The following is a 23,708-nucleotide window of genomic DNA, read 5'->3' as shown; positions in this document are numbered from 1 at the left end:
TTTTAAGTCATTTTCTTGATCTTGTTGAAAAAGATGGGCGTTTTGGATTTATTATGATTAATTAAAGCACAGTGCTTGAAAAATGAGACCAAGCAAGAGTGGGCCGGGCCCAATTATTAGAGAGAAGCGTTTATTGTAACTGGGCTTAGCCCCATCTTAGTAGGCCTTCTTGGACCAGTAAATTGAATGTGCAACAACACCAGAAGTCCATAACTGTAGTTTTCTTTTATCATTAATAAAATTCAAATCCATTAGTAAACATTTTAATGGCGCCAAATAGAAAGATCATCTGAATTTTACCAACGTGATTTTCTAATTATTTTGTGAGAAGGTCCCACAAACTTAATTTATTAAAAAAGAAAAGAAATTAAATAAATGAATAAAATAAAAGAAAACAGAACGTCTGAAAGGCGCTCAGTCTGTCTAGGAAACTCTAGAAACATTAGAACCACCTTTGTATTAGTCTTCTGCAGCTTTCACCTTCATCAACGCATATCTCTCTCGCACCTTCTAACTCTCTCTACTCAAATCTCTTCTCAACACCAACTTCCCATTTGTCCTTCTACATTTTCATTTCGATATCTTCAGGTAAGCAACTCTCTCATCTCTATCCATTTAATTTTAATGTTATGCTTGTTCCTTTAAGTGAAATTATAATTTGGATATGCCATTAGCTTAAAGTGCTCGCCTTTTCTTCTTTGTTTCTTTATTCATGTTTAAGCTATTGCTTGTAAAGGAAAGCAAATGAACAATGATTGTTTGTGATAATGGGTTGTTCGTTCTTGTTTTGGTTTACTGTTGCTGGCTCTTATCAAATATTTTCAAATTCTTCTAGGCTGTTGATTTTACTTTCTTTCATTGGGTCATCTTGATTTCAATTTGATACCCATACCTTTGTTAATATTCATGATAGAGAGATGTTAAGGTACAAGAGTTAATTTTCTTAGACGACCCTGTTTTGTTGATCTGCTTAGCCATGAAGACTGCATAATGTATTGTTTTTGTTTTATGAATTTTTCTATTTTAGAGAACAAAAATGAAGTTAACCCATGAGAATTGCTGTTCAAAACAACAAGAAGACTGCAGAGGAGTTTTCGTGTCCTTTTTTTTTTTTTTTTTTTTTTTTTTTTTTTTTTTTTTTTTTTTTTTTTTGCTTGTGTGTGAACATATGTCTTGATGATTTTTTGTTACTTCTCAGAAACCAACTTTACACGTATGCTTCATGGAATTCTAATGCAATTACAAAATCTCTTATTTATAGTTTGGCTTGGGTTCTGGCCTTTTATGTGTATTCATTGGTTTGGTTTATAAAACCTCAGATGTTTGTTGAAAGGCCCAAGTGAACTATTGTTAGAATAATTTGATGAATGGAAGCCTGATCAGCTTAGTTTTACATGCATTTGGGTGCACAAGGAATGAAAATGTGCTCATGTGAACGCTTCTCATCGTCGGAACTTTATCTCAGGAAGAGAAACTTCTTGAGTTGGCTATATCATTGTTCCTATACTTAGATAGAATCTAGGTAAAAGGATACTGCATAAATGATTCAAAAGATTTTTCTATCTCACCTAAAAAAGGAAGGGATAGGAAGGGCGAAATGTAAAATAGTTTTCTCCTATTAGTTGTATTTCATATTTTTGTTTAGAGCATTTGGAATCAATATCAAACTTTAAATTTTTGCCTTTCATGCCCTTGTAAGTTACAATGGTTGTCTATGTTCCTTTATTATGACTACAACATTTGTCAAAATGCAGAAATGGCAGAACAACAATACACTGTGGTATCTGATAGTGAAACCACTGGAGAGGAGAAATCTTCATCGGCTTTTCCAGAGATTGCAATTGGAATTGATATTGGCACTTCACAATGCAGTGTTGCAGTCTGGAATGGATCCCAGGTAGAGCTCCTTAGGAATACGAGAAACCAAAAGTTGATGCGGTCATATGTCACCTTCAAGGATGATACTCCTTCAGGTGGAGTCAGCAATCAACTGGCCCATGAGCATGAATTGTTATCTGGAGCTGCAATTTTTAATATGAAACGCCTGATTGGCAGAGTGGACACTGATCCAGTTGTTCATGCTAGCAAAAGCCTTCCGTTTTTGGTACAGACTTTGGACATTGGTGTTCGCCCATTTATTGCAGCATTAGTGAACAATGCATGGAGGTCCACTTCCCCTGAAGAAGTTCTTGCAATATTTCTGATAGAATTACGAGCCATGGCTGAAGTTCGGTTGAAACGGCCCGTTAGAAATGTTGTTCTGACAATTCCAGTGTCATTTAGTAGGTTCCAACTGACCCGGATTGAACGAGCTTGTGCCATGGCTGGCCTTCAGGTCCTCAGGCTAATGCCTGAACCAACTGCTGTTGCATTATTATATGCACAGCAGCAGCAACAGACTGTGCACGATAATATGGGCAGTGGAAGTGAGAAGAATGCTCTCATATTCAATATGGGTGCTGGTTATTGTGACGTAGCTGTGAGTGCTACTGCTGGAGGAGTTTCACAGATTAAAGCCTTGGCAGGAGCTGCTATTGGAGGAGAAGACATACTGCAAAATATGATGCAATATCTATTACCAAACACAGAGCGCCTTTTCTTGAGTCATGGCATCAATGAGATCAAAACAATGAGTTTGCTTCGAGTTGCAACCCTAGATGCAATCCATAGGCTTTCCTCTCTGACAAGTGTTCAGATTGATGTTGATTTGGGAAATGGTACAAAAATATGTAAAATCGTTACTCAAGAGGAATTCGAGGAAGTGAACCAGAAGCTATTTGAAAAGTGTGAAAGCCTCATAAAACAATGCTTAAATGACTCAAAGGTAGATATTGAGGACTTGAGTGATGTAATACTGGTAGGCGGATGCTCATACATACCAAAGATAAGAAATCTTGTAAAGAGTATATGTAAAAAAGAGGAACTCTACGAAGGAATGAACCCATTGGAAGCTCCAGTTTGTGGGGCTGCACTGGAAGGTGCAGTTGCTTCAGGAATCAGTGATCCTTTTGGAAGTTTGGATCTGTTGACTATCCAGGCTACCCCTTTAGGCATCGGAATAAGAGCTGATGGAAACAACTTTATTCCTATCATACCTAGAAATACCACAATGCCTGCAAGGAAAGAGTTGTCATTTACAACTAAGCATGATAACCAAACTGGAGCACTGATCCTAGTTTACGAAGGCGAAGGAAAGACAGTAGAAGAGAATCATCTGCTAGGATATTTCAAGATTGTAGGAATTCCCCCAGCACCTAAAGGAGTTCCAGAGATAAGTGTGTGCATGGACATTGATGCGTCGAATGTATTGAGAGTTTTTGCTGGAGTAATGATGCCAGGGACTGAACATCCGGTGGCACCTTTTATGGAAGTAAGGATGCCTACAGTTGATGATGGGCATGGTTGGTGCGCTGAAGCCTTGCATAGAGCTTATGGCTCTACATTGGACCTAGTTACGTTGCACAAGAAGGCGTAATTATCTAACATGGTGTTTTCATAAAGCCGTAGGAAGAAGAACAGCTTGTAAGAACGATATTGTGTTTACATATTTCGCAAAAAAGTATGGGCATGTTGTGATGAAATAAAATGTGTTAGTGTGTTTTCATGACATTTTGTTCATGTTATGATTTTAGTTTTCGTACAAAATTTCTATTGACACGTCTAGTGGATTTTTTTTTTTTTTTCCTGTTTAGAAGGTATAACTGAGCATTCTGTTCAATAGAGTTAAAAAGAAGTGTATAGATTAATCTTGGGCTCTATGTGCCCTTCTGTAACCAACAGGGGAAAAAGAAAAATAGCAGTTGTATTGTGCATATTTTCAACGTCACTTAGCTCTTTTCATTAATCTATCAAAACAATCAGTCACAGAAGAAGGGTAAACTAGTTAACAAGCCTTCTCAATCTTACACAGGTTCTCATATGTGGCAGAAAAACTACGATTGTTTGAAAGATGGCATGCATTCAAGGAGCCAGGCCAAGAATGCTGACCTGGATAGCAACATTTTCTAGACAGAGTTTCTTTGGTTCTTGGAAAAGTGGCAAACATGCAATGTAAAAGGTGGCAGACGAATTCAGTTACTGTTTTTGTTGGCAAAGGTTTCTTTAATTTGATCTCTCCGTCTATATTATTCAATGGTATTTTACCCTCAGAACAACAACAACCAGAAGATGGCCGCAACATCACATTTATTATGGATCATGTTATTAGCAGTGGCTGCATGTCATCCCTGTAATATGGTCTTCTGTAAGTAATTTCAATTTAACCCATTATTAATTCTTCAAATCCTCTAGTTTTGGTCAAACTAAATAATTTCGACATATATAATTAATTGTGATTAAACTTGTGCAGGTGGTGATGTTGGGATTGTCTATGGAAGAAATGGAGACAATCTGCCCTCTCCAAAACAAGTAATTGATTTTCTCACAAAAGACTTGAATTATGCAATTCCATTAATCCGAGTCTACGATGCTAATCTTGAAATATTAGAAGCATTAAAAGGAACTAATTTGGTAGTAACTATTGGAGTTCCTGATGAAGCCATTGCTCATGTAGCATCAAGCCAAGAAGCTGCTGATAAATGGTTTCAAGATCACGTACTAACATACATTCAAAAAGGCGTTAGATTTCGATATATCTGTGTTGGCAATGAAGCAATTCCTGGCGTTGTTCAATTCCATCTTCAACAGGCAATTTGTAATCTCAACAATTCAGTACAGAAAGCTGGCATAGATTTCATCCATGTTACTACCGCAGTTGGAAGTGAAGTTCTGGGCAGCTCTTATCCTCCCTCAACTGGTCAATTTGCTCCTGAGCTAGACGCACTTATGAGTAACCTTACAAGCTATCTATATAGTATAGGTTCCCCACTATTCATTAATGTGTACCCTTACTATGCCCTAATTTCAGACCCACAACATATTTCATTAGACAATGCCTTATTTCAGTCCCAAGCACCAATTTTCCAAGATGGGAATTTAGAGTACTGTAATCTTTTTGATGCCATGGTGGATGCATTTGTGGCAGCAATGGTGAGGGTGGTGCAAAGAGAGGATGTTAAAGTCGTTATCGGCGAAACAGGGTGGCCGACTGCCGGTTTTGGACCGTATGATTGCGTCGACAATGCTCGAATCTACAACCAGAATCTAAGGGAGCATGTAATTTACAGAGGCTGTACTCCAAGAAAGGCAGACATTAATTTGGAGGTTTATATGTATAATATGTTTAATGAGAACCTAAAATCTGAGGGTGCAGGTCAAAATTTTGGAATATTCTATTCCAATTTCAGCCAGGTGTATGCATTGTGGCATTGATGTTTTTGAGTCAAAGACTTTTTATCAATTGCTTGATCTTGATGTTGCACTCAGTAAGGTCAGAACTTTCGCCTTTCAATTTTTGTTTTAGTGACGATATTCTAGCTAGGTGAAGTTGGATCAGCTATGGGCCGGCCCATGTGACTAGCAATAGGACATTTTTTGGGCATCAATATGACAACGGTAAGAAGCCCATGCGTTTCGCCTGACACGTAAAAATTTAAAGTCATTCTCCCTCGCAAAGAAACCCATCGCAGTTCGCAAATCCACTTAGCATATTTTATTCACAGTCTGTGTTCTTTTTGTCAGAGTATATGCAATTGTGCATAATATAGAGGAACCTAAAAGGAACCCAGAGGTGCAACTCTATATGATGGTCATAGACACCTTCCTTAATGAGAAACCCTAAAAACCAAATGAAAATGACACTTTCATACCATAAGCAACAAAGAATAAACTCCAAATAGAGACATCGGTACTGCAAAACCCAGAGTCTCAGTTTGTCCACACTGATACTCTCATCATACAAACAGACAAACACCACCCAAATGGAAAATAGTGCACTCTATTACACTCCAAACATATATTTACATTAAACTCCAACTCTCTAACGTCACTTCTAATATTTTATAAGGAAAAAGTACCTCCATACTTCAAACGACGACACATGCTCTACGACAAAACCCTTTATTATAGTACTACTATAACATACCTGACTAAGTTTTTCATATTTTGGTTTCAGTCTTTTCTTTCGCTTATTTAATATCAATTCCCAATGCACAGTACTACTCTTTCTTGTCTTTACGTATATACATACACTAGAATCAGAAGCTCCATTTTGACTTCTCTCTCTAACATCAAAATACGACACATATTCCTACTACCAACCCTCTCTGCCATCGTTGAAACCAACTCATAAGTTATTACTAAAATAATACAATACTAAATTACAAATATAAGACTACATTATGTAACTAAAGTTTTCAAACTTTGGGTCTGATTTTCATAATAAAAGTCCAGCAGAAACAAGTCATAGATTCTCCATTAAACTATATAAATGAACTTTAAATTGAAACAGAGATCTTATAATTTCAACGTTTGCATGTTTTTGTTGGTACAATATATTTCCAATGTAATGTTCACCGTCTCGACCACGCTATCTTCATCCCATGCTTCCCCCACCAAATTAAATCAAAACACAGTTTTCTTGATTTATATTATTTTAGGGCACCATAATTCATAACCCACCTCGCACGTTGTCTCTTTTTAATTACTTTGGTCAATCAATGCAAGAATTAACAAAATATATAATTAAACATCATTACGAGAAATAATTAATCAATTATTAGTACTTGGTGTCATTGCCATTGACATTTGACACATTTGTTAATGTAATATAGTAGTAATAAATACTTAAATACTCATATGTACTCTCCCTTCTTCTTTTCTTTTTCCTTTTTTTTTTTTTTCTTTTTCTCCTTGCATCGCATGGGCTGGCCTGCTTTTAGAACCGTTGAGATACTGACATGTGGCGGCGTTTAAGGTGAGGAGAAACAATGGAGATGAGTCCGCCGAGTGGGGGCCGCATCTTTGACCTGTATATCATCTCATCGTACGGCCGCCTGTAGAACTTCAAATATGGTAAGAACGATTCTCGAGACTTGTCGGTTCTGCTGACGTGGCACTCTTTCTTGAAAAAGATTGCTGGTGATTGGAGGAAGGATGGCCGTGGGGTCCGCGGGTGAGAAATTTTGATGCCCTCACTTGCGGTCACACGCTGTGGCAATGGAGTTGACGGGAAGAGATTCTTCTTGGCGTAGATGCTACCGTTGATGCTGCTACGTGGCGTTCTCGCAGCGGGTGATGCGAAAGAGAGGGACCTGGCGTTGAGCGGGGAGATTAAAGCAGGGCCAAGAGGAGAGGGAGTAGTGGGTCCTACTTTGGAAACTGACGTGTCTGTCAGTGTAAGATACCAAGGTTTGAGCGAGTCAAAATGGTGGGACACGGTAAAGGAAAACCTTGAGGAAGAGCAAGAGCCAATCTTGGCCGTTGATTTGATAGATGAAGGATCAAATCGGAGGGATGAGGCTCGCGGGTAGGAGGAGAAATCATTGAACTCTAACGATTCTTCAAAATCCAATGATGAAACCACCATAGTCACTGTTGACAGCTCAACAAATGGACGGACACCCTGCACCCATCATACAACTTTATTGTCACGCTTCATTAAATTTTGAACCAAATAGTAATCTTTAACAAAACACAATAGCATATATGGTGCATTTACAATCATATGGTTAATAACAGACTAAGAGTTACAGCCATTACATTGTACGTCTGATTTAATATCACTACATATATATTTTCTAACTTGAGAACAGGAGGAGGTAATAACGGACACATAATTTTGAAACCGTGCAAACGGATAGTGGATTAAGGTCCCACAAAGCACGAAAGGATGTGTAAACAAGAAAATTGATGTGCATAAAAGGCAAATAAGATTTGACTAAAGCTCGATGGTCCAGTTAACTAAATCATGTTAAAAGGCAGATTTGCACTGCTACTTAGTCAAACAGTTACAACCACTGCAAATGTAGCAAGTTTCAACAGTAGTAGACTTTAGAGGTACAATGAAGACAAAATAATTTTGGTGGATATAGAAATTAGGAAGAGACTACAAAATTAGACAGGATTTCAATTTACCTTCCATAGATAGGAGAAGAGAGAAGGTGGGTCTATTACAAAAGCTTTATAAAGCCTGCTTGGATAGTAATCAGCCACAATTTTCAGTGTTGCCAGTAGTAAGTTCATAAAAGCCGATGCTGATCTGAAAAGGCCTGCATTTTCAATTAAACAAGAGTTACCATTATAATTTGTCTATAATCCCAGTAACAGATTTGAATCAATTTTTAATTCTTAATTAAGTCCTGAACATGGCAGAGGATAATCTTTAATCTTTGGTTTTTAATATTAATTGTGGCAAAAGTTGAAAAGGAAAAAAGAGAAAAAGGGGAATCCTGGGTACTTCTGGTGAAGATCAAAATAATTAAGAGCTGTAGCAGGTAAATTGACCAGTTCTAGGAGAGCATAAACTGTGAATATGCAGAAGATGAGGTTCAATTCCCGAGTATACCCTTACAAAACTGACCAATAATATAACAATGAATGTGACACTTAAAGGGGCACTCCGGACATTATCCGAGAATATCTCAGATCCCTGCCGGTTCTCCGACATGGCTGCGTGCCTGGTCTCATTAATTAGTCTGCTTTACAAGCGTGCGATACACCCAGCTTGTAAAATACTTAAAAGTTCACCAATTATCAAACTTGTAACCAGTTTTTTAAGGGTGATATAGGAAATGCCGAGAACAAAATAGTTACTTACTTGCATCGAAGAGGAGAACAAATTGTTCAACGTTTTTTGGCATGGTGGCTATGGCTACCTCCAGCGTGAAAACCAGCAACCTAGTAAACCTACATTTTAGAAAACTAGAAAGTAAGCAAATTATTCAAACCCAAGAAATGCGAATATATAATTGTTTTTTTCCCTGTTACTTACAGCTTCTGTGAATGGAACTTTTGGTAATCTTGCTTAATGCGAAAAATCTGTGCAAAACGACCCCAACAAAAGAAAAATTTTCAGCTTATCCATTCATTTTTTGAAGAAAAGAAGTGACATATAAAGAGAACGAAAGAATCACCATAACAGGTCTGGATTCTTCATCATGACCAGCCACAAAAGCAACTCCTTCAGCGAGCTCAGCTGAGAACTCATCTGCTATGAGTTGTTCTGCATTCAAAAAATAATAATTAAAAAATAAGTTAGGGATTCAAGTTTGGTTTCTGGTAGTTAATAATTTTTTAATTATTTGTTTCTTTATTTTGAACAAGTGATATCAATGATTAATGTAGGTGTTTACTTTAACGCTCAATTATTCAAAAAGGAAAACAAAGAAAAGCAAGATTCTAGTGTAACATAACAAGAGGAATAAAAAGAAGATACTTGTAGAAAAAAGACTAGAAAGGAGACAATTAGTGCATAGAAGGCTTTTCCTTTAAGAAAATATGAAAGAAGAGGAGAAGAAGGATGATAAAGAGCTATCATAGTACCAGTGCCTATACTCTCTCTCCAAGAAAGGCAAGCCCTTATGTGCTTTGCAGCCTTCTTCACATTATCACCTTTTGCTCTGAGAAACCGCTCTACACAAGCATTGTTGCAGAACTTCTCCTGTTAATGTATACCAAACACAACCCATCATAGTAAGTAAAGCTCAAAGAAATAACTGTACGCCTGGTACATGCAAATGATATGAAACTTTACAGTAGAAGCACTAAGTAAGTTAACGAGGTAAGAACTCATAATGTAGAGACGAAAAAAAGAGAAGCAAAAACGAATAAAAGAAGTAAAAAGAAACAGTGAAAGAGCATAAAACCCACCTGCTTAACTGTTAGTGGAGCTTGTTTCCTTACATGCTCGAGAACAGCTTCAACTCTTTCGTTGCCCTTGTGATCTTTCTGTTGTTGTTCTTTCTTGCCCATTTCGAGAAAAACCAGAGTGATATCAAGAAAACACCAATATACCAAACTTCTTCTTCACGCAACCATTAAAAACTTGCACTTGCAGTAGAGAGAGAAAGAGAGGGAGGAAACTTGAAATGGAAACTGGCGACTTTGAATAAAGAGGAGGAGGGAGTAGAGTGCTATTTATATAGCAAACGACAGCGAATAACGCCGTTATGTAGCAGACAAAAATTTTTAAAGAGTTTCAACGCCAAAAATACTACTGGTTCCTTTAGTCAATGGTAGTTTGTATCATCTCTCTCATCATGATATGAAAGCGATTTACAACGGAAAACGTCACCGCCATCACCAGTTAATATTCTCATAATTTACTATTCTTCTCCTATTAAATTTACCCCTTTAGGACATGTATTTAATATCACTATTGATTATGAAAAGTCAAATATTAAAACTTTCCTTATTGTATTGGCTTCTTTAAAGATTTATTTATGGTCCCCAAAAATAAATATATATATAGTTCATTTATGGGAAGTGGTCTACGAGTCCAAGCCAAAGTATCGGGTCGTAGTAGGCGGTAGAGTTATCTTAGTAATCTATTTATTTATTTATTTATTTATTTGTCAAATTTAATTAAGCATTATTATTATTTTTTTAAATCAATAATGATGAAAGGGGAAAAGGACTCCCGAAAACGGATATTTGGGAATAAAGAGACATGTAATTTTAGTACACAGTTTATGGTAATGAACAAGTATTTCTTTTGGAAGGATCATGTTAATTGTCTTGGCAAGTTGGTGTTATTTTTTGGTCAACATAAAGACAATTTGTGTTTTGGTAAATTTTTTTTTGTTTCTTGTGCGTAATAAAACAGTATGACCATTTTACTCTTTTGGCTTTCATCGACACATTTTGCTACTTTCTTTTGTCTCAAAATAATAGATTGACATGACATTGTCAATTTAATGTCTACAACAAGTCTCTCCATCACTTGATTGTCATTTTACTGTATGCCATTTGTGCTTTCCATACATAAATTTCTTACTTTCATGTGATGTGGTAGATGCAGACTATAATACACCACAAAACACATGAACATGATTTTTTTTTTCACAAGACTGACTTTCTTAGAAAATTTTGATTTTTAATTAAATTTGAGTTTTTTTAAAAAAATAAATTTAAATTAATTGATTAATATATAATGTTCGAATAAAGCTGTGGAATTCACTATAACGATAGAACCAATTACTCTATTACATGCATAAAGCACATAAACCCACAACTAGTCAAACTCAAAACTAACATAAACATCAAACCAAGCAAATCCAAATTCCGTTGTTGTTACGGCGGAGGCCTCCTCGGACATTCTCCACGTGTCCCACTTTTATATATTTATTTCTTTAATCCATTTCCAGTTGAAACTCGAAACAGCTTCTAGGCTCGAAGACGGAAGACCTTCAAAAGTCAATATGGAAACACATGCACCGCACCGCTTACAATTATTTGGCCTATCCTACGCGCAAAAACTCTTCCGCGACTGCAAATGCGTGAAAATACTAAGAAGTTGGCTCTCACGATCTCAACTGGCACGTGAGAGTATAAATATATAATCCCAGGTGTAAAAGCAAATAGTCGTCTTCACTGCGTTTAAAATTTAAAATAAAAATAAAATAAAGGAGGCAAAAGCGTAGTTTAGGCTGGTGAGATGAGCTTTCCAAAGCTAAAGTGTAAGCTTTATCGTTTTAATTAAATAACAATAGGGAAGGTGTAATGTAGTGAAGGATTTGTTTCGCTTGTCTTCGTTCAAACATGTTACAGATTCTGATTTTATATCTTTCAAAATTTAAAATAAATAATAAAATTAATTATTTTAATAATTATTAATTATTTTAATATATATCAACAGTTTAACTAGTGTGTAATTAAATATTAAAAGAGTAACGTTTAAACAATATAAATAAGTACATGAAAAATAATTATCAAATAAAAATTATAAATGTAATTTAAAATTATCAAGATTCAAAATGCTTTACTTAAACAATGATTTAATTCGAATTTAAAAAAATACGTGTTTTGAGAAAAATACGTATAGATATGTTGAACGTCGCATAATAGTGGTAATTGATATTTACCAACTATGACGTGTCAGATTGATTGATTAGGTGGATATGAAAATGAAATTTATGAATATGATTTTGTTGCCACGAAGACAAATCCCATGTGGCCCAAGTATGGTAAAGTGGGTTTCGTTAATCCTTATTTCACCTACCACTCTGTCTTGCATTTCAAAATTTGAAACCGCAAGCCCTCCCTCCTTCCCTCCCTCCATGTAACACATACTTAGATACTTCAATACTATATTATATATGTTCCAAACAATGATTGAATAAATTCAAACCATGCATGCTGTACCAAATGCTTTACAATTTTCTCTATGTGAATTGACGTTAACCTAATCTAGATTAAAATAATTTATGTCGTTATGGATACAAATTTAACTAATCAATCTTTTTCCTTTAGAGATTGAATTATCCAAATAAATAGTTTGGATAACGGTTTTTTTTTTTTATAACTTTTTGTATTAATTATTAGTTATTACAGTAGATATGGTAGTTAACAGTTTTAAACCGATAATTTTTTTTGTTTTTACAAATTTTTAGCGACACTTGTTATTAAAATATAAAATGACAACTTAGGAAATATATATGAAAAATACTATATATAATTAAAAATTTATGAATAGATAATCCTCCTATTATTGATGATTTTCAGTAAATTGGGTATTATTTAAAACTAAAAGGATATGAGTAAACAACGGAGCAGATAGGAAAGGAGGCATATGGCCAAATGGATAAGCAGTGGGATGTTTGTCCATTACTATGGCTTCATATGGACACGACTGATAAGGGATCCTGTCTGTGTCGTTTTGGACTTTGGCTGAATTATAACACAAATCTTCTGCAGGGATAAAAACCATTTTCTCCCTTTTCTATTGGGTGTCTTTGTCATTCATTATTGATTAATTTGAGTTAGAATAATAATAAATTGTTATACAATTAAATTATTTTTGTAACATTTTGTTGGCCTTAATAATGGAGTTGGAACAGATGTTTTGTTAACGTTGTTGAAAGGTAATAAGCAAAATGGAAAAGGAAAAGGAAGATTGCGATATGGAGGTTGGAGGAAACAACTTTTTAGGTATTTTAGGAACCGTTATAAAAGAAAAAAGATAGCACGCACTTACCAGGAAACAATGACAATAACAGCTTTACAATGTGATTATTGATGGTCCGAACCATTTGTGTTTTGTGGGCTGTCTTGTTGACCATGTGGATCCGGGTCCTATTCATGGGACCCGTTCATGGCCCACTTCATTTTGTAAATCCCACTACCACTGTATCCTACTGTGCCTGTGGTGGCTTTGGCATCATGAGTTCTTTAGTAGTGGACATACAATTGATTGTATTTTTATTTGATTTTTAAAATTACTTGAGGTTTTGAACATTGAACAAAAGCCACGAATAGAAAAATAAAAAGACAGGGAAAGGCTTGTTCTGCAGACAACCCAACACATAAAATAATAATATAAATTCATAACTGTTTGTGTTTTCTCAATCATTATTCCTTTTTGAGGCTATGGAGAGATCTGTGATCCTGAGAACGGCTTAGAAAATCAAATGCAAATATATATATCTATGAATATTCTTCTGAGAGGGAAAATAATAGATGCATGCTTTGGTGGAGAATGAGTGATTCACAGACGTAAATTAAAAATTCAATTAAAAGTAATGTCTGATAATCATTATGATCTTTAAGCTTTGATGTTTTTGATTTGGGCAGTGGATTAATATTTTGACATGACAAAAGGAATATAAAACAGGCAAGTGATTAGACCTTAATGTGCTTGTGACTTGTGAGTAAGGGAAAGGATTATTTTGTATACATAGAAGTGGAAATAATTTGGCAGCATCTTCGTATTTTTTACAAACCCAACCTCATTATTATGAAAAATAAATTTTTATTATTAATGAGCAGTGTAAGATAATTTGTTTCCTGTGTTCACTGACTCAGATTAATACACAGCACAGCTTCATTGTACTGTTTGTCCAGAAACAGTTGTCAGATTTTTTTATTTTTTTTTCTATCTACCCTTTCTAATAGAACTCTGGCACTGGATGCCCATTTATTTTGTTTGTATTGTAGCATATTGTCTCTTCACTAAGGTACTATATATCAACTTTGTACGAATTTCATTAATAATTACCCACTCTGTACCCAAGCGGAGCAATCAAATTTTCAAACTCAAAATCATGAACATACAATCAGCTGTGACTCACTTCAACCTGCCCATCCCCCTTTTTTTAATTAAAATTAATTAATTGAAATTCAATCTAATGTTACTTATATTATTGTTTTATAGAGACGATAAAAATCAAGTGGCATTTTTCTGAAAATATTGTTTTTTATTATCTAATGGAATTTTTAGTTTCTATAATCCAATTCCAATGAGGGAGAACGGACTTTGTTCAACAGTGCACAATATTAAGAATGTCCTCTTTATTTGTTTGAGAAGTTCATGCTGGATCCAAAAATTCAAACTACTACGCAGGAGAGGCCCACATATCCTTACAGGCTTACAGTTAGCCATCAAAGTCCAATTGATTGGACTCAATTTGGGTCCAAAGGAACCTATACTGGTCCACATTGGGAATTAAGGCTACATATGTGGGCCTCTCGTGAAAATCTTGCCGAAAGTCTACTGCAGGCCCATTGCAGAAATTAAGCCCATTTTTATTGGGCCCAATGCGGAAATTCAACCCAACATGCGGGCCGATTGTGGAAATTCAGGCCCAATAAAATTGGGCTGCTGGAGATTCTTGGGTCCAATGTGCCGGCCCATTATGAAATTCAGCCCCAACTTCAATGGGTTTCATTAAAATTTAGGCCCAATATATGGGCCCATTTTTGAAATTCAGGCCCATTTTCCTGGGCTCATTGTGGGCCCAAAAACCAGTTGCATGTCCGATTTTATTGAGCTTATGTGGAAAACATCGGCCCAACTTTAGCCCTTATTGTGCGTACTTTGGGCTAACAAAAACCACCATAGATAAGCCCATTACAAAATGCAGACCCAGTTTAGCGTAATTATTGTATAGGCCTATTTGAAAATTTGGAGCAAACTTTAGCCCAATTCAGTGGGGTCACACTTTTGGGCTTTTCATAATCTGAAATTGTTAGCATTATCTTATAAATGAAGCATTCAATTTTCAAAATGGATATGATAATGAAAATAATATTAACATCAATTCAGAAAAAAAAAAGAAATTAATGGAACGTGAAAACCATGCATATAAATATTTAATAGGTAATACCTACCCTTCTCAAATTACTGATTAAAAAAATTAACCCATGCTTATAATATTGGTTTAAGAGAGGTAATTTTTTTAATTATAAATTATCCACAAACCAAGTGACTTGACCTAAAAATTAAGTTCTCCAAATTAAAATTATAAAATTCTCAACAAATTTAGTTATGGGAATTGGATGATTAAATTGGTAGTCCATAGTTTTTCTTTATTTCTTAAATGAGAAGCCAACTTGATGGTTGTCCTACTTCTAAACATTTCCTTTAAATCAAAAGAGAGACCATATCTCTCTTTCCTTGTACATTTTATTACAACGTAGTAATAAATATATGTTCAATCGCATGTGCAAAGTTAGAACATTCCAAACACCTCACCCATTATACCCATAAATCCTTTTCAGTCAGCAAAAATAAAAACCATATCACCAATACACTTTTAAGGCGCCCAATGGACAGGTGGAGATAGGGGAAATAAATACTTGTGTAGGACTCTTTCACTATGTGGAATTTCCTTACTTCAAAAACAAAAAAGAAAAAAAGAAAAAAAGTATTATAAAAATTGGAGGACACCAAAAATTAGGCTTGAGGAGAAAGGGAAGTGAGTGAGTAAAAATATGAAGAGGGAAATAAACTAGAAACTAGAAGTGTATAAAGCACAGATGATTGGTGAGGTGGCTTTGCTTCTTCTACTACAAGTGAAAAAGGGCTTGAAAATGACATTGTACCAATACCCAAAATGTGAATTGCATGATTGGTCTGTAAGGGACTGTGAAAATTTTGTCTCAGCAACACAACAGTTTCCTTATTAACTCCACCCTTGTCTAAGCAAACTGTGCTGTTCTTTTTTTTTTTTTTTTTCCTCTCTTAATTAATTTTCCCTCCCAATATTCTCTCACTTACATGAGCTGAAGAGCCACTCCCACTTCTTCTCCTAAATGGGGTGGCTTCAATCCCTCCTCTCTCCATTGAAGAAATTCTGGTTTCGCCTGCATTCAACTCCAAAAAAGAGTATGTCCATCCCCTATACCTGCAATGCTTTTCCACCATCTATCTACAATTCTTCTCTCGCATTAATTCTGCCTTCTGTTTTTAAACTCAAGAATCAACAAATGAAGATCAAACTTGTGCATTCTTTCTTTTCTTTCACTATATATATATTCTCCTTTTCCAAATTCTCCAAATTTATTCTTCTTTCAATCTGACTGTTTTGAAGAAATCCATGTTTCTTTAATTTACTTAAATGTAAAACAGTTTGATTTTGCAGATTCAAATTTGTTAACTGATATTTGTTTTGAAATTGTCAGGAAGAGGGATATACATTCTATATGAGGATGTGAAATCTTGTCCCTGTGAAGATGTGCAGGTGCTATGGTCAATACTAGTGGAGTCACATGCACCTCCCTTGCCATCAAAACAATGAGAAATGGCTTATCTTCAATACAAAGCATTCACCAAAATGAGACAGATATCCAGTCATGTACATAAACTATTTATGGTGTTTTATATACTCTTGTCAAACACTTTTTTTTCGGTTTCTTTCTACTTTTGCGTTTTCAGTTTCTTGTCATCTCAGTTACGATACAAACTACTAGAACATTATTTTCCTTATTTCTTTGTTATTTCCCTTTTTTTTTTAGCTCGAAATGTGGTTTTACAATTACATAGTTACTCCAAAATTCTAAACATGCTTTAACACTTAAATGGCACTAAAAAATCATAAGGCATTGGGTGAAGGGTATAACTCAAATGATCATCTTCTATTAATTTAGCTTCTTAATTAATTATAGTTGCTTTGTCAGTTTCAGCAGTTGGAGATAGCAATTTGTTTCTTGTTTTCATATTCTCCTGAAGTTGACTTTTGAAAACTATAGAATGGATGGAACAACCTACATGGAATTCTCAAGCCGTCAGTAAATTCTTATACAATCGCTAACTTGTACAAACCAATCACAGCATAATATAGTATTGCTCATTCACTTAATTTGTTCTAGAAATTGGACAAAACAGAATTGATTATAGCCACTCGATAGAGGTAGTTTAACCAATCCTAAAACTTCCAATCTATTCCTAAAGCAAATCTTTTTTTTTTTTTTTTTTTTTTTTGAGAGGTGAACTAATCCAACTAATAAATCGAATTATTTTCTGAATTAACTATATTACATATTTAACTGAATTAAATTGGCCAAATTAATTGTGTATTAACTGCACGAAATAAATGGAAACGAAGACTAGATTAATCGGCTGATTTTTTGTCCAAATTATCTCATTAACCAATTTTAACTGAAGAAAATTCACTAAATCAATAGAAGAACATATATTAAAAGTGTACATATTGTTCGATCGGTTAGATTCAAGTTTAACCAAACCAACAAATCGAAATTTATTAATTTGAGCTAAAAACCGATTTTCGATTCACCAAACCAAAATTGACTGAACCCATATTTTTTTCAACGCTGACTGTCACATTAGCGGTTATTGTATTGCATCAGGAAACAATTTTTTACCACTGAATATGTATCACGTTTGAATTAACAAATCCATAAATATATAACTTTGGACATGCTACTAAGAATTTAATTAAATAGTTAATAATATCCCAATTCAAGAGTTGCTTTCCACATTCATAAAAAATTTGGATGTTAGCTTTAAAATGGGTAAAGGGTTTCTCATTGAAGCATTAAAAGAATTTGAAAATCATTAGTAAAATTTTCATATTAGCAACTAAAATATATTAGGTAAGCTTGTGGGTCAGAAATGATATGGTACAAGAAACCTACACCATGCTCGCTGATGTGAGAATTCAGTGTTGTTTAGACTTTAGAGGCCAATAGAAATTTGTAGCCAGAAAATCCATTTTGTCTTTGTGGATCATTGTCCGCACAAGAAAATTAATTTGTCCAAGTCCGCCATCGCCATTCTGAAAGTTGACTCGAATAGCACAAGTACTATTTTGTAACATGAACAAACTAATTCATTTACTTGTCTGGTTTATAGATATTGGAAAGTAGGGCTGTACACCATCCAATCCAAGATGGTTTGAAATTATTTTAAAATCAAACCATAAATAATTGTTATTTTTCAAATTCAACTGTTTTAGATATAATATAAAATAAAAACTGTTTAGTTCGGTTTAGTTAATGGTTTGCCTCAATTCCCATTGGAACGGAAAGAATAGGCTTCGGCAACACTATATGAATGCATCGACTTCTCTTGTAACTTTACAACTTAAAGAAAATGAAAGAGTTACTATCAAATCAAATTGGTCAATGGTCTTGCTTATCACTAAATCAAGAATCGAGTTATTTTACAAAAGCATTACTGCCATGGTTTTTTCTTTTTCATCAGTTGATAGAAATTTATTGCATTCTTGATTGGACTACAATTATAAAAAAAACAAAATGAAAAGTAAAACCTGGCATACATAAGGCTGGTGAAAAATCTTGCATGTGACAATATATAAGGAATTCTTATCAATGCTTCAAATTTGGAAGGCCTCTGACTCAGCTGCAACCCAACAGTGCTGCAAAAATTAAAATTTCAGCCAGCAAAAAGCAGGAAAATGATTGAAACAATGCTCCAGCAGTGATAAATTTTATTATACAGAAAACTGAGCAAGGAATGTCAGTGACATCATGAATCAACTTGGAGACATCTAACTATCTAACTATTGAGTTAGAGTACCCACCCAATCATTGTAAGGATCACAGCATTACAATGCTGATGGAGATGAGTGGTCAACCACACCTGGAAGCCAATTTTTGAAGTACTCTAAGCCCGTCTCTGCGCGAGAGAGGGCACTGAGGGGAGTTACCGTGATCTGAAATGAATACAAGTATTTATGTTAATTATGGATACATTCATTCAGATAATTTTAAGATATAAAACAAAGAAACTCACATATCCTTCCAGAAGAAATTTGTGATCCGTATCTTCTTCATCAACTGTCGCTCCTTTTGCCTATTACAATTGGAACGATGTGTTATAAAATTTAAGTGCATGCCAATTATCTAAACCTCCTTTTAAAAATTTTAATAGTACTTCTTTCAAAGAGCATAACAACTATCTCACTCATGCATAATTGAGTTTCATTTTCTCAGTAGCCCACAATTAGTTTTATTTCCTTTTGAAGTAGCGATTGATCATAATGAACTCATAATATTTAGATCAAACCGGTCCTTGTTCAACTGATTCTCTAAACCCGCTAGTTGAGAAATCTGACTTACCAATCTTTCTGAGAGAGATCTTTTTTTGCACGGTACTATGCTATCGCAATTGACAGAATCTCATTTATCGTTTTTTAGGGGGGTATAAGTTTTAGCTTTAGACAAAAAAAGGTCTAGATAATATTATAAGAGCAAAAGGAATATTAAGAAAGGGCTACATGATATTATGAGAATTACAGGATTTTAACTTAGCAGAAAGATGAACAGAAATAATGGTTAAATGTATATAAAAAATGGCACCTACTTCTCTCCTGAACCACATTTGTTCTTGTGATAAATCCGATACATCAATCTCTGTTGGTGCTGCTGAATTTGTGTCCATTGTCATTGTTGATAGCATTTTCCCTCCTCCCATGCTGGAAGGAACTTGCTTCCAACCCATCTTAAACATGCTTTTACCCTGCTTAGTCAGCTTATACCCCTTATGTAGGCACAAGAAACAGCCACAAATAACAACATTTCAGTTTATACACACAGCAGCAATGACTGGTAATCTTATGATAAAAAATGTGTCCAGCCCACAGTCCACATTAGAATGAAGCAAATGCAACACAAGGACAGATGTGAAATGAGTATAACTGGTAATCTTATGATAAAGAATGTGTCCAGCCCACAGTCCACATTAAGAATGAAGCAAATGCAACACAAGGACAGATGTGAAATGAGTATAACATCAGCCTCTCATATAACTCCTCATACTAACTCCTGTTTTTCTTAGAACCTCATAAAATGATAATATTAATCAGAAGAAAATCAACAGGCAGGCAAACATATTTCCGCTGAAAAACAAGAAATACATGCATCAAAAGATATGTGCATTGGCACCTCCAAGCATATCTAAGGTTTAACACAGACAATACCCTTGTCAGAACCAAAAGAACCTTGCAACAAAAAGTTTGTCATTTTAATCACCTGCAGGAAGGATACACTAACATTGGAAATGAAATGGAGATGCATCTGAAACCAAATGTCAATGCCAGAATGTTGTCTTGGTTTTACATGCAACATTTTATTGTAAGTTTACCTTATGATTAGCAATATTTGTTGGCAGGTCTATGTTCAGAAAACATCCTGAGGGATAAGTTCCGTTCCTGATCTCAACAAGTATTGCACTTATGATTGGTACACAAGCCTCAGCAGCGAGTGTGAAGTCCTGAATAGTGCTTTTACTCCCAACCCTATGGATCATAGAGGAGAACAAATTACTACTTTGACATCTTAAGAGAGCATTAAGAAAAAAACTACTGATGTTTAATTGTAGAAAGGTTAATAAGAACAGGATCCTTTTTCTGATCTTGACATATGAATTCAGAAATACGTATGCATACCAATCATATGAGATTGAGACAGAAGGTACATCATTAAAGAAGGCCTCCCGAGCACCAGCAACTGTGCCAGAGTAAACACTGCAATTTTATTGAGGGTCTTGTAAGCATAAACCACTGGAAGATAACTAAAACTAAATTACATTAATGACAAGTTAATTAGAAGCCATAGTGGTTGAAGGGACACTTTCTTTTTTAATCATAATGTTAGGGGATGCTTCCTTTCCTCTGAAATTAATTCTGGTTCTCTTTTCTTAAACAAAATCAAATTTTGAGAAAGAAGGGAGGAGAAACAAGAAGACTACACTGAGGAAATGGAATTATGTAGCTGAAAGTTTTAGGATAACAGGAAAAGCATAGATGTAGAATAATACTAACATGTGATACCCGCAGTTGCTCCCCATGTTTATACCACTGATTACCTGCATGAAGAAATAGGAAATAGTAGCACCTTCATATACCTTTGCTTGTTGACTAACATAACCTAAATGGAAACAAGGACATAAGCTAGCATTTCATCTAGGATAGAATGGTTGTCCAATAGAGTGGCCAGAAGATGGAGATATTTAGATTAGCGAGTTATATTGCCTTGTCTATGTCAACTGCAACTTCTAAAACATCAACGTGAAATAATAAAAGCCATTTTATAGGACCTAAGTATAAAAGAATGAGAACTATATATGCTGAAATGGGAAAAAGGAGTTAAGATCTTAAATCCACTCTAACAGCAAGTCAATTCACACTTCCAGAGCTACAGAGTAAAAGGGACAGCTACCAGATCAGGAATTAAAGGAAAGAGAGCTTCGGAGATCCCTAAAGAAGAACAATCGGCCGGAGTTCCTGCAAATTACATGTAAAAGTTCATTTTTTCTTGAAAAATTACTTATGATGAACCTATGGACAAAGATTAGTGATAAAATTTGGAGGTGATGATTGCATTCTCAAGGCATTGATCATCCATCTTATTTCATAACTTCCTTTTTATTTTATAACTTGCATTTTTGCCAGCAAACAGTAATGAACTAGATCAAAGGAAGACATGATAGAAATACACATATGGAATTGGAATTCACCATAATAATAAATAAAGACAATCATTCAAAGATCTCTAGATAGATGTATACTTGGCTACCCATTCTAAAAGCTTATTCCACTGAATAAATAACTTGCTACATGATATAAAATATGAGGAACTCTTTTATATGTATATTCTTGTGAGTTCAAAATCAGTCACAACAAAAAAATTATTGCATGCCGAAGAACGACAGTAGAGAATTGGAAATCAGATTATACCAATTGGTAGTCTACAACAGTAAACTTCCTAAAGCAAATTCCCGATCTCCACAGTTGACACGCGTTTAAATTCTGATACTCAAATGAAATTTTTACCAAGATAAGGTACGTGTGCATAGATATGAGAAAACAGACCAGAAACTGCAAAGGCTGTTGCTCCTTCAATATTCACTCGCCGAGCAGAAATAGGATGCCGCCAAGTAATGCAATGGCTGGCGGCCGATTTTTCCCTGAAAATTTTATACGATAACAGCAGAACAGTGATCAGTCATTCGAAATAGCAAACTCAGGAAATTAATGCAATTAAATTCGTAAAAATAATTTACGAAATCTCGAACAGATATATCAAAGGTATCAATCGTATTTACTAAGAATACTAATAATTCGAGCAACCTTAGCTTAAATTTCTAATATTAAGCTAAAATTAAGCGTACATGTAAGTCTATGAGGATAACTAGATAGAAAACATACGAATCAGGCGCGCAAACTAGGACATTGAAACGATGAGTAGAGACCAGAACGCGAACTAGAGATTGGAGTCCTGGTGCATCAATACCGTCGTCGTTTGTGATCATAATCGTTGGCTTCTGATCGGAGCTGAAAACGGTAGTGTTTTCCATTTCTTTGAACGAAAGTGATGAGCTAAGTGAGATGTACAGAAAGGTGGACTAAATAGAATAGAAAAGAGACCGTGAAAGGTACTAATAAGAATCAAATCAATCCAGCTGATTCAAGATTAAAGAGCGTACAATTGCATCTGTTCTCAGCCAATTATGGGGCTGCCTGTCGTCTGGTGGTGGGGAAATATTCCTTGTCAAATTGGAAAACACGAATACCACTCTGTTTATTTGGTTTTCTTGTTCTCGTCTAGCGTGTCAAATCTTCGCTGTTATGATCTGCGAAAGGTTTTTATTTTTTTTATTATGTGCATTATAATGAATATATTAATTCATTTTCTTGAACTAAACAAAATCTAGATGGGCTGAGATCACACAAAGCTGCTGATTGGTATCCATTGGGCTTGCCCTATGAATTGGGCTTCTGTTCTTTAGCAGCCCTTTTAATTCTTTGGGCTGAATTATGTTCTGCATTGTGGTCTGTGCTCTCTACAATAACTTTTGTATGTATTTTCCTTTTGTTTTGTAAGAGGAAAAAACTTGCTGCATAGTTTATTATTATGAATAAGATATTAATGAGTAATAATGAATTTAATTTAATCAATGTTTTGTTATTAATAACTAACAGTAAGCTAAAGTATAAATAATAAAGATATTTACATAATCTGACTATAAACATTTAATTAAATTCAATAACTGCAAAAACAAACTTGAAATTGCCTAATTTCTTTCTTCTTTTTCTGAAGTACTTATATACGGTCCATACGTATATGAATATTGATTAAATACGAGTTTTAACTCTTTTTTTTCGCTTCAAAAAATAAACTCTTTTTTTTAAAAAAAAAAAAAATTTAAATCTAATGATGTGATCCTTCTAGTAGACTGCATGCACCTTGACATGTTTCAGTCAAAGTTTATCCTCTAAGATCGAGATTTGCCATGATAATGTTTGTAATTAACCTTAAAGACATGATAATTGTCAGGACACACATGTATATGCTCTTTCTATATAAACTAATACTCCAAAATCACGGATTCACATGAACTAAACTTATAA

The 23,708-nt window shown here is 34.8% G+C and overlaps 4 protein-coding genes and 1 long non-coding RNA gene across 6 annotated transcripts; 3 read left to right on the top strand and 2 right to left on the bottom strand.

The window, feature by feature from the left end:
* Nucleotides 1-403: 403 nt before the first annotated feature.
* Nucleotides 404-3,609, top strand: HSP70T-2 (heat-shock protein 70T-2). The gene is made up of 2 exons (XM_012214223.4): nucleotides 404-588; nucleotides 1,755-3,609. The coding sequence occupies exon 2, from the start codon at nucleotides 1,757-1,759 to the stop codon at nucleotides 3,473-3,475; it is 1,719 nt and encodes a 572-aa protein (XP_012069613.1). The 5' UTR covers nucleotides 404-588; nucleotides 1,755-1,756; the 3' UTR covers nucleotides 3,476-3,609.
* A 142-nt stretch (nucleotides 3,610-3,751) lies between these two features.
* Nucleotides 3,752-5,338, top strand: LOC105631976 (glucan endo-1,3-beta-glucosidase). Its single transcript, XM_012214224.4, has 2 exons — nucleotides 3,752-4,243; nucleotides 4,349-5,338. The coding sequence occupies exons 1-2, from the start codon at nucleotides 4,132-4,134 to the stop codon at nucleotides 5,308-5,310; spliced, it is 1,074 nt and encodes a 357-aa protein (XP_012069614.1). The 5' UTR covers nucleotides 3,752-4,131; the 3' UTR covers nucleotides 5,311-5,338.
* Nucleotides 5,339-6,605: 1,267 nt separating this feature from the next.
* Nucleotides 6,606-10,001, bottom strand: LOC105631977 (Sec14p-like phosphatidylinositol transfer family protein). The gene is made up of 7 exons (XM_012214225.4): nucleotides 9,748-10,001; nucleotides 9,421-9,538; nucleotides 9,012-9,100; nucleotides 8,870-8,916; nucleotides 8,696-8,784; nucleotides 8,014-8,147; nucleotides 6,606-7,501 (listed from the first exon to the last, which is right to left on the bottom strand). Exons 1-7 carry the CDS (start codon nucleotides 9,847-9,849, stop codon nucleotides 6,815-6,817), a joined length of 1,266 nt encoding a protein of 421 aa, XP_012069615.1. The 5' UTR covers nucleotides 9,850-10,001; the 3' UTR covers nucleotides 6,606-6,814.
* Nucleotides 10,002-15,790: 5,789 nt separating this feature from the next.
* On the top strand, nucleotides 15,791-16,801 carry LOC110009274 (uncharacterized). The gene is made up of 2 exons (XR_002284167.3): nucleotides 15,791-16,201; nucleotides 16,498-16,801. It is a non-coding gene; the product is annotated as an uncharacterized LOC110009274 (long non-coding RNA).
* Nucleotides 16,802-18,452: 1,651 nt separating this feature from the next.
* On the bottom strand, nucleotides 18,453-22,939 carry LOC105631978 (Survival protein SurE-like phosphatase/nucleotidase). 2 transcript variants are annotated; one of them, XM_012214227.4, is made up of 11 exons: nucleotides 22,784-22,939; nucleotides 22,506-22,656; nucleotides 22,170-22,264; nucleotides 21,517-21,581; nucleotides 21,120-21,163; nucleotides 20,745-20,822; nucleotides 20,441-20,594; nucleotides 19,661-19,837; nucleotides 19,091-19,150; nucleotides 18,879-19,010; nucleotides 18,453-18,713 (listed from the first exon to the last, which is right to left on the bottom strand). In XM_012214227.4, the coding sequence occupies exons 2-10, from the start codon at nucleotides 22,652-22,654 to the stop codon at nucleotides 18,903-18,905; spliced, it is 930 nt and encodes a 309-aa protein (XP_012069617.1). In that variant the 5' UTR covers nucleotides 22,655-22,656; nucleotides 22,784-22,939; the 3' UTR covers nucleotides 18,453-18,713; nucleotides 18,879-18,902. The 2 variants fall into 2 exon arrangements, with proteins under 2 accessions (XP_012069617.1, XP_020534223.1); XM_020678564.3 differs by having other exon boundaries at nucleotides 22,506-22,931.
* Nucleotides 22,940-23,708: the final 769 nt, after the last annotated feature.

The sequence above is a fragment of the Jatropha curcas genome, chromosome 7 (genome assembly GCF_041381405.1).
Source record: "Jatropha curcas cultivar XTBG-Jc1 chromosome 7, XTBG_Jcur_1.0, whole genome shotgun sequence".
In the NCBI taxonomy this organism is placed as follows: Eukaryota; Viridiplantae; Streptophyta; class Magnoliopsida; order Malpighiales; family Euphorbiaceae; genus Jatropha; species Jatropha curcas.
Note: the sequence above shows the minus strand (reverse complement) of the source record. Positions and strands in the feature narration are given on the sequence as shown.

What these genes read in the sequence shown, in the direction of transcription:
- HSP70T-2 (XM_012214223.4), top strand. Translation starts at nt 1,757, where the DNA reads ATGGCAGAACAACAATACACTGTGGTATCTGATAGTGAAACCACTGGA.
- LOC105631976 (XM_012214224.4), top strand. Translation starts at nt 4,132, where the DNA reads ATGGTATTTTACCCTCAGAACAACAACAACCAGAAGATGGCCGCAACA. An exon ending in TCCCTGTAATATGGTCTTCT is followed by an intron (nt 4,244 to 4,348) that starts GTAAGTAATTTC and finishes AAACTTGTGCAG; the next exon opens with GTGGTGATGTTGGGATTGTC.
- LOC105631977 (XM_012214225.4), bottom strand. Translation starts at nt 9,849, where the DNA reads ATGGGCAAGAAAGAACAACAACAGAAAGATCACAAGGGCAACGAAAGA. An exon ending in AAGTTCCATTCACAGAAGCT is followed by an intron (nt 8,785 to 8,869) that starts GTAAGTAACAGG and finishes TCTAAAATGTAG; the next exon opens with GTTTACTAGGTTGCTGGTTT. An exon ending in TCTTCTCCTATCTATGGAAG is followed by an intron (nt 7,502 to 8,013) that starts GTAAATTGAAAT and finishes TGATGGGTGCAG; the next exon opens with GGTGTCCGTCCATTTGTTGA.
- LOC105631978 (XM_012214227.4), bottom strand. Translation starts at nt 22,654, where the DNA reads ATGGAAAACACTACCGTTTTCAGCTCCGATCAGAAGCCAACGATTATG. An exon ending in AACAGCCTTTGCAGTTTCTG is followed by an intron (nt 21,582 to 22,169) that starts GTCTGTTTTCTC and finishes TGTAATTTGCAG; the next exon opens with GAACTCCGGCCGATTGTTCT. An exon ending in AAATGTGGTTCAGGAGAGAA is followed by an intron (nt 19,151 to 19,660) that starts GTAGGTGCCATT and finishes CAATTGTAATAG; the next exon opens with GCAAAAGGAGCGACAGTTGA.